Genomic DNA, 9,881 nt, shown 5'->3' with positions numbered 1-9,881 from the left:
GGAAACAACTAATATATATATATATATTCCTCACCAAAAAATCTATCTTTAGTCTATAAATAATGGATAGGAATATTTTGATTAGATAAATGGAAAATTGTAAGAATACCATTGTAATGATTTTTGTGTTAAATGAGATTTTCTTTGTCACCCTAAAATGTTGTTGTCCTTAATATTGCAGTCCCAAAACATTTTTATTCTCAGCATAGAGTATAACACACTATATGAACACGATATTGCCTATTTTTCAATAACTTGAAATGAACATTCACTATATGGAAGCTCAAGTGTTACATCTGAGTATTGCTGCTCTGTACCTTTATTAGAAACATTTGTAAAACATGTGAAACGAGCAAATGATTCATGTCAGTACTGTCACTTCCTTCAGTGTGTCTGTATATGATACGAAGAAATGTCTGTTGTTCATTAGATGTACCAGAATAACAACAACAAATGCCCCCTGCTGTTACTGATGCATTAAGAGATGTATGAAGTATTACATGGTGTGTGTTGCCATGGCAGAATAGTTGTTGTTTTGATATTTAAGAGGAGAAAATATGCATTTCTGTGGGCGTGTGCACAGGAAACCAAATGAGTATCTCTCTTGCTGTTAAGCTGCTGGTACTCCATCGCCTGAGGACCACGTTTGTAATTACTGGAGATGGCTTTGATAGGTTGGACTCTTTGTCCAGTGGGCTGAGGGCCTCTCACGAGCTGCAGACCAACACATGTGCTGGCGCTCGTGAGCAGGGCCACTCTCTTAATCTGATGCATGGTTACATATCTACTGATGAGTTGACAACAGGTATCGAACCCTTTTAATGGCCACCATGGTGTGTGTGACTCATTCCTTTGATGGATTGATTCTCTTGTAATTTACTTAATGTCTGTGTCATATTGATTATGTGCTAATTACTCACAGAGGTCCACGTAAAGTATGATCACATAAATCACCTCTATGGTTGACAGCGGTGCTGAATGAAGTGTGTGTGTGTGAGACAAAAAGCTTTTTTCACGTCTGAAGGCGTATGACCACATACAGAAATTGACATGTAAAGTCAGTTGAGATCCCCTTTTTTTTAGATTTAATATGGTTACACAATTATTAAACTAGGCGTATGCATTTAATTGTATATAATATAAGGTTCAGCACCCCAATCCTTTTCATAGTCGACTCTCAGCCTGGCAGATGGCCCCCTGTTTGAATCCCTGTTTCTGTTCCTCAGCAGGGAAAACCAAAGTAGTCTCCTCCTTCCGGTAATAACTGCCGCTGCTTTAAAGCTTTTTGCACTTCTGTCATTTGGTAAACACTTCAGGCAACCAGGAGGTCTGATTATCGGTGTCACAGCAGGAGTCTGTCACGCGGAGCAGCACGAGCAAATTGCCATCCAGCATAATCATCGTCTAAATAGCTACTTCTTGGAGGTGTTCTTTACTTTCCTTTGCTAAGTTTTGGGTTTAAATGGTTTCGACTCTGACAGGTCGTGTCAGCTGAGAGAGGCTGTGTTGTGTGAACAGCCTCACTTACACTATGTAATATGTTTCGCTGTAATGGCGCTCAAGTCGTGCTTTGGTCCACGCTACCAAACCCGATGATTGTGTTCCTGTAGGCCGAGCGACGAGTCGCTCACTCGCACTAGATGAACTGGTCTCTAACTCTCTCTCTCTCTCTGTGTGTGTAACTGTGCAAATGCAATCGAGCTCTGAGAAAACCAACAATAGGTTTCAGAGCTGTTTTTTGTCGGGCCTAATAACAGACATGACGGTAAGTGTTATTGATCTGACTGCTCTGTTGCATAAAACGTTGGTTTTCACTTTTTTTTTAAAGAGACCAATGTGCAGTCTAGCCAAGTCAGGAGCCAGCTTATGGTGTTTGACTAAATTATTCATTTTGTTGCAGTTTCCTTTTTTCTGCAGTGAAAATATCAGCAGAGCCATGTTTATTTCATGGGGAACATCCTGTATGCTCTGCAGCACACAGGACATCTTCAATGTCCCCATCTGATTGGTGTCCTGGTGTTCAATGACGTCTGGGTCTGAATGGCCTTATGTTTTTGTCTTCTCTATGAGCTTCTGAGATATTCCAACTGGATATTTCTCATTCAAACCCTTTGACTGATGTCCTTCAACATCCACAGGAATCTGAAAGATACTTGAGTGTGACTGATGCCTTCTTATCAAGGTTTTCAGTTTTTAAGCAGATCATTATTTCAACCCTTTAATATGTGCAAGAAATTAAATTAAAGACCAGTTGAATGCATTCAAATGCAAAAAACACCACAAGAATTTGTCGTTTTCTTTCACACATATGCTGTGTGCGTCATTTTAAGTGCCACCTGGTTTCAAAATAATATCTCGGTGGATAACGACCACTCATGAATCTTTTTCTCTTGTAGAGAGACATTTTCAGGAGTAACCAGTGGCAATGTGGCTGAGAGCCGCAGGCTGTGGAAGTCAGACAGTATTGAGACAGACTGGTGCATTGTTGATTTTGACCTTTTCAAAGGATTTATTGATAATAATTAAATATAAAATATCACTGCCTGTATTTTTTTTATTGATACACTGTGAAATGTGCTAACTCTCCATGTATGTGTATGTATTCTCCAATGTATCTGGTCACCAGAAACTCCAATATCACCTTCTGACTTATTTCATAATGTGCTTTCATTTCCACTCCCACTTTCGATGTGTCCTATTCGTCTCTGTGACCTGTTGTCTCCTTGTGCGTTTACAAAGAGTTACAATGTTAACATCTGTACTAACATCCACAGAAAACAAAATATTGGATTAAAACTTAGAAAGCTATTCACAACAATAATTTTGTTAAAGCACCTACGAGATACAACTTATGAGCTATTCCATATGACAATTGTATGAATGTTATCAAAAGACTAAAACGGTTATTACACTAATATAATAAGGTACTTTATATACTGTATCTGCTAAACACAACATGTGAAAACATTTAAAGATCAAGCATTTTTCATAAAACAATTCACATTTTGCAAAAAGAACATAATGCTGAATAAGGCTTTACGGTACATATTTTTTTAAATCAGCTGAACATTTTGTCGACCATACTGCAGAAAACATTTACAAATTCTAATCCTACAGCATTGGTGACAGGCGACAGAAATAGAAATGAAGAATTTGAATGCTTCACCTGACATTTATAGCACTTAGTGTCAATACATGGTTCTATAACATTTGATTTGAGTAAATAATTACGCGTAGCTTCACAATACAAGCGCTTGACAGCACATTGAAACAAAAATAAATCACGTGACCACTTAAATATCCTTGATATAAAGATGCATTTTTTTAAACAAATCTGCATCGCTGCAGTGGCAAGATGAGACTGTTCTCTCAAAATGTGCAAAAATCAAAGTGTTCTCACTGCTCTGATCTCATCCTGCGTGCATCCAAAGATCATCAGTGGAAACGTAATATGTATAGGAAGCTTCTCGTCGCTTGCTAATGTGTTTTGATATGATTCAGATTGGCCTCAATGCCAGTTGGAGGTCATTCAGTCACAACTCTGGGTTGAAACAGCGGTGCGACATTCCCCTTCAGTGCCTCAGTGTACTGTCAGCTACGCTTACTCTTTGGAATGCGGTGCCAAAAAAAACAAAAAAAAAACAAGAGTTCAATGAGTCAGCTGAACACTGATGTTCATGGTGGATGAAGCTGGAAGCCTCCGTCATCTCTGCTTAATCACAGAGCCCATACTGTCACGTTATCAAAGGCGTCTTCAAACGAAGGTCTTTCATGAAGTATCGGATGGACGAAAGTGGAAGAAATGACACTGTGGCAATAAACATTCAATCACCTCCTTTAAAATTGTTCTTGATTGTGCGTGTGGCTTTCACCTGTAATTATTTCCCCTCGTGTCTTGCAGCTGATTGTTTTGCTGTACTGCTCTGGGTCGACTCGGTTGTCAGTCTAAATAAAACCTGACTACACAACACCAAACAGCAGAAACATTTCCCTCAGGATTCGGCGTCTGCCAAAGCAGATGAAAGAAGCGTGAATTTAACTCATATTTTACAGTAGCCAGAAACAGACTTAAAATGTATAATTTTGCAAATGTGTAAATCATTAAAGTTTGTCATAAAACCTAAAAGGTAATGTCTATGTTAATGTTTACGTCTATTTCCTTTGCCCACAAGTGGTCAAAAACATAATTATCTTAGTTCAATTATATGGTACCCCAATTTTAGGGACTGGACAGTAATTCTACAAGCAAACATAAATTCATCATCTGTAATATTTAGCTGACGATGACGTCTGAGACCTATATGCACTGAAGCAGATGGCATCGTCTTCCCCGTTGATCCGCTGCTGTCTTCAAGTGAAACACATGATCTATTAAATTGGAGTCACATTATTGACTCTGACAATTTTACATTGACCACAGTTTGGCCATAAAAAGACTCCTCTTTTTTGTCTGTGTGTCCCGCCTGACAATATGATCATTTTTGGATATGTTCACACTGTCCTCCATTGTTCACTTAATATGAATGTGAAGACCTACAAACACCCGTAAAGCTCAGTCAGCGCGTCAGCCTCCTATTTATACTATTGTGCAGACAAAACAATGAAACACACACCACCATAGCAACACTTTCTGTACGTGTGTTTGTTGGGTTGCATTATGCAATCGCTTTGTTCACATTCCAAGACTGTACAGTTGTGTCCATATGCACAGGTGTGTTTGTACTCATTGTGAATGACAACCCTTAGAGAATAATCGTGTCTCGCAGGTTTCATTACATGAGACCAAAAAACACACCTGATAACAAACATGATTAGCTGGTCAAAAGCCTACATCTGCTGACTCAGACTCCTGTGGTGGAGAACTGTGTGACCTCAGTCTGGAGGTCATCCTGAAGTTGTCTCCCGCCCCACTGATCCACGCCTAGTCAGGCCGGCGGTCTGTGTGCAGGAGCACAAACAGACACAGGCTCCTTGGTGCTGTTGCGCGCTCTGGAGAAGCTGTTCTGCTCCAGGCGAGAGCGATAGGGCAGGCAGAAATCCCTAAAGCACCTTTTGAAGTTTTCATCCAAGAAGGCGTACAGCACGGGGTTGAGACTGCTGTTGGTGTAGCCCAGTGCGATGCACAGATGCCAGCTGGCCACCACGAGGAGGTTCTTGCGGTCGATATCCACCATGGTCTTGACGATGATGAAGATGTGGATGGGAGTCCAGCAGACGATGAAGGCCGCCACGATCACGAGGACCATGCGGGTGATCCGTCGCATGTTCCTGTCCTTCTCTTTGGAGCCGGAGAGCAGACGGACACTCCTGAGCCGCAGGATCATCAGACTGTAGCAGATGGTGATGACCAGGACGGGAACCACAAAGGCAAAAATGAACACGCAGATCTTCATCACCGTGTCCCAGTACCATTCGGGTCTGGGAAATGTGAGTTCGCAAGAAGTGTTTCCTGAGGAGTTAAAACAATTAGAAGTCAAATAGAGGTTCATGTGGAGAAGCTAATTCAAGTTAATAACCCAGCTCAAATGTTCTCTTTTACGGCCTGATCTCTCTCCAAAAATCAACACTTGCCAATAAAGTAGCAGAGAAGCACGGTGATGCTCATTTTCAGATTTTCCTTTTAACAATAAAAAAAATCTCCCACCTGTAACTGTCACCTTGGTAACCGCCATGATCATCACAGGGACTCCGACGGCGGAGGAGAGGATCCAGATGCAGACGTTGATAAACTTGGCTTTGGCAGGTGTGCGGAAGTCCAGGGCTCTCACGGGATGACAGACGGCGATGTAGCGGTCCACGCTCATCATGGTGAGCGTGAAGATGCTGGTGAACATGTTGTAGTAGTCGATGGCGATGACCACTTTACACAGCAGCTCCCCGAAGGGCCATGTGCTCATCAGATACTTGGCACTTTGGAAAGGGAGGGTGCTCGTGGCGAGCGCGTCGGCGAGAGCCAGGTTGAAGATGTAGATGTTGGTGGCGGTCTTCATCTTGGTGTACCTGGAGGGTTAGAGGAGCCGCATGGAGAACTTTCAACTGATTCGGACTCACAAGCTGAACTGTTGTTGGTGTTTCAATGTCTGCCTTCTGCTGTGTCACAAAGAAGATGCTGAGTAGTATGCTTGGCCTTCTATTTGCAATATAACGTATATATATATATATATATATATATATATGGAATATGCAATGACTTTTTATAAAATTACATTATGATTCTTTTTCACAGACTTTCTTCTACGTGCTATAAGCTTTTTTGGGGAAATGTTTTACTCTTTGACATACTATATTATGAAAATTCTTCAAACGGACTATTATCGGATTCTTTTGACGTTTTTTCTTTTTTTCTATATCCTGTAAGCATATCTTTTCGACATTCTATACAATTTTACCTTTTTTGTCATGTTATACAATGGTGTTTCTTTCTACAAAATACTGTAATTTGACTTTTCTTCAACATCGAAGAAAATCACTTTTTATGATGCCCTTTTATTATTATATAATATGAAGTTTTAAGACATTTTCAAAGCACTATACTTGAACCTTTTCCGACATACTATACAAGAACTATATATGACGTGTTTTTGACCAACTAGAGGTTTTTTGATGCCCTATGAGATCCATTTTTGAAAAACTATACTATGATTTTATGTGACTTTAAAAACATATTATCCTAGGATATTTTTTTACATTTTCAAGTCATGCTATACAATGGCCTTTTTCTTCGTGCTAAAAGCATATTTTCGACAAAGAATACTTTCTTGAGAATATATTTACACTTAACATACATCAAATGTGACTACATAATCGTTGTTCAACATACTACAATATGGATGCATTTTGACATACTATAGTATCACTATTTATTTTATATTCAGACTTTTAATTACCTTGTTGACATTTTATGAAGTTTATTTGACATGGTATGACTTCTCAAGACTTTTTTTTGGAATAGTGCTATTATTTTGTTTTGACATACTATGCTTTGACTTTTCTTTTACATTTTTGACCTATACTATGATTTTTTATTACCTTTTCTCAATACCACTATTCTATTACAGGCTATTACTTTTCTTGACAATTTCATAAACAAATTGTATAAGGACTTCATTACTTTTTTTTTTTTTACATATATTTAAAATATATTAAATGTTATAAAATATATACATTTTGCTACTTACTATAATAAGAATTCTTTTGGCATACAATACAGTATATGCAATGGCATTTTTTAAACTTTATTTCAACTTACTAAAGTATGACATTTCTTAACTTTTTTTGACATGCTATATATACGATAACCTTTTCATGACATTGTATGCTGTCACAATTATGTGGGGAAACGATTTTGATTTTGAACCCAAAGGCAGACAGAAGATGAGGCAGCAGGGTGAATTTAGCAATTTATTGTGAAAAAGCTTACAGTGATCTAGGGTCAGGATTTCAGTCTGACACACAAGTAACCGGCAGGCAGGATAGCAGGTAAACAGGCAGTAAACAAGAAGCTGCATTGACATGCATGACCTGACAAGGACCAAAGGGACGTGAACCTAAAATGCAATGCCTGGGAGGTCGTAGGCATGACCTCCAGGCACAGCTGATGAGGGACATAGAAACAGGTGTGCATCGGGGAGACCATGGCAGGTGAACATGACTGGATAGTTAGAGCAGTGGTTCTCAAATGGGGGTACGTGTACCCCTAGGGGTACGTCAGGGCACTCCAGGGGGTGCATGAGATTTTAAAATATATATAATTAAAATTAGCATGAATTCAAAAATCCTTTAAGAATAGTAATTTCATAAATATTCAATAAAATATAAGTGTGAGATCATAAACTGAATATTATATATTATATATTAAATCAGACACTGATGGCACAGTGCTGTGTATTACATTTTTATTTCAACTAAAAATGATTTGCGCTGGTTAGGGGGTACATGGCTGAAAGAATATGTGCACAGGGTGTACATCACTCAACAAAGGTTGAAAGGCACTGAGGACCAGGGACTGAGAGGAGGGTACATGGCCTGGGGAAAGTGAGCAGGCTCCATGAAACAACATGCATTTTAATGGCATACTATCCTGTGGCTTTGTTCAACATTTAACAGTAATGAGTTTATTCCTGGTGAAACAAATCCTCTTAAACTCCTCCTTTACTTCAGATTTATAGACCAGGATTGGGTTTTTTCTTTTAGTGACCAGTCTGTACTGAGTGCCATGGCCTCTAGCTTTTTTAAAGATGGGTTCATCCACAGGGTCACATTGAATTTAACAGCAGCAACAAGCTCTACAAGAAGGGAATATATATATATTTCTTATTTAAGATACATTAGTTCAACAACAAATCAACATGACTTGAATCCTCAGAATCTGCAATACATGAATTGGTACTACAGTCGTCGCTGTGGTACTAATTCCACCCCCACACCCCTCGTGTGTGTGTGTGTGTGTGTGTGTGTGTGTGTGTATAGGAAGAGTGTGCGTGTGTGCCGTGTGTGAGTGCGTGTGTGAGAGAGCGGCACACTGAAACTGTGAGCAAATACAAAGGACCATCATAAATGATCGACAGCTTTTACATTCTTAAAACACCATGCCAGTCTTTCTTTCTTTTTTTCTCTCTTTTTTTCTTCTCTCTTTGCTTTTACTCTAGTAAAGTGAATCGTGTGCGTTTCTTACCTGACCACCCCGTACATTACGAGCACGTTTCCGAGCAGCCCCACCACACAGATGATGGAGTAGAGAGCCGTGATGCACACGACGATGATGAGCCGCGTGGTGTCCCTGGCCGCTGCCTTGTTGGGGTCGCTGCTGTTGGAGAACACGCGCAGCGGATCCTCGGTGAACGTCACATTGAGAGGAGTCACGGACACCGAGTCGCTAACAGCACTAACAGAAGGGTGAGCCATTTCTAAACAAGTTCAGGTGAGACTGTGGCGCGTGGAGAAGGCAGAGCGCTCCAGAGCAGGTACACGGGGGCGCACGAGAGCTGGACCGCACATTATAACGAGCACACGATCCCCCTCTCTCTCCCCTGTCTCTGCTCTCTGTCTCTCTTTCTCGCTTTCTTTCTTTCTCTCCTCTCTCTCTTTTTCTCTCTCTCCTCTCTGTCTCTCTTTCTCGCTTTATTTCTTTCTCTCCTCTCTGTCTCTCTCCTCACTCTGTCTCTCTTTCTCGCTTTATTTCTTTCTCTCCTCTCTCTCTTTTTCTTTCTCTCCTCTCTCTCTCTTTTTCTTTCTCTCCTCTCTCTCTCCTCTCTCTGTCTCTCTTTCTCTCTTTCTTTCTCTCCTCTCTCTCTTTTTCTTTCTCTCCTCTCTCTCTCTTTTTCTTTCTCTCCTCTCTCTCTCCTCTCTCTGTCTCTCTTTCTCTCTTTCTTTCTCTCCTCTCTCTCTTTTTCTTTCTCTCCTCTCTCTCTCCTCTCTCTGTCTCTCTTTCTCTCTTTCTTTCTCTCCTCTCTCTCTTTTTCTTTCTCTCCTCTCTCTCTCCTCTCTCTGTCTCTCTTTCTCTCTTTCTTTCTCTCCTCTCTCTTTTTCTCTCGCTCCTCTCTTTCTCTCCTCTCTCGTTCTCTCTTTCTCTGTCTCCTCTCTCTCTCTCCTCTCTCTCCTCTGGAGAAAAGCGCTCTGGTGTACAAAGCAAGAAGTCTTTTCCTTCACAATTCCCACCCTGCTTCGTCAGAGCGCTTTAATTAGCTCTAGCATGTAAACTTTATCGCATTGCATCCTTATTGGCTCGTATCCAAAATATCAGCCTATTGTTCGAGATGCCACGCAGCAGCTGATCAAACAATATCAAATGTCAAACCCAATCATCTCTCATTGTCGCAGGTCATTTAGACGCGTTTTATTGAGCCATATCGCTGCCTGCCTTCCACCCGTGCTTGTGCTCC

At 40.4% G+C, this 9,881-nt stretch overlaps 1 protein-coding gene across 1 annotated transcript; it reads right to left on the bottom strand.

Moving 5' to 3' along the window:
* Window positions 1-2,906: 2,906 nt before the first annotated feature.
* Window positions 2,907-9,093, bottom strand: oprd1b (opioid receptor, delta 1b). The gene is made up of 3 exons (XM_034554428.1): window positions 8,675-9,093; window positions 5,645-6,000; window positions 2,907-5,449 (listed from the first exon to the last, which is right to left on the bottom strand). Exons 1-3 carry the CDS (start codon window positions 8,902-8,904, stop codon window positions 4,926-4,928), a joined length of 1,110 nt encoding a protein of 369 aa, XP_034410319.1. The 5' UTR covers window positions 8,905-9,093; the 3' UTR covers window positions 2,907-4,925.
* Between the last annotated feature and the right edge of the window lie 788 nt (window positions 9,094-9,881).

The sequence above is a fragment of the Cyclopterus lumpus genome, chromosome 16 (genome assembly GCF_009769545.1).
Source record: "Cyclopterus lumpus isolate fCycLum1 chromosome 16, fCycLum1.pri, whole genome shotgun sequence".
NCBI lineage: Eukaryota > Metazoa > Chordata > Actinopteri > Perciformes > Cyclopteridae > Cyclopterus > Cyclopterus lumpus.
Note: the sequence above shows the minus strand (reverse complement) of the source record. Positions and strands in the feature narration are given on the sequence as shown.

Excerpts from the sequence above, each read along its gene's own strand:
- oprd1b (XM_034554428.1), bottom strand. The coding sequence starts at position 8,904 with ATGGCTCACCCTTCTGTTAGTGCTGTTAGCGACTCGGTGTCCGTGACT. Across the intron at positions 6,001-8,674 it reads GTAATGTACGGGGTGGTCAG|GTACACCAAGATGAAGACCG; the intron begins GTAAGAAACGCA and ends CTAACCCTCCAG. Across the intron at positions 5,450-5,644 it reads TACCAAGGTGACAGTTACAG|GAAACACTTCTTGCGAACTC; the intron begins GTGGGAGATTTT and ends TTAACTCCTCAG.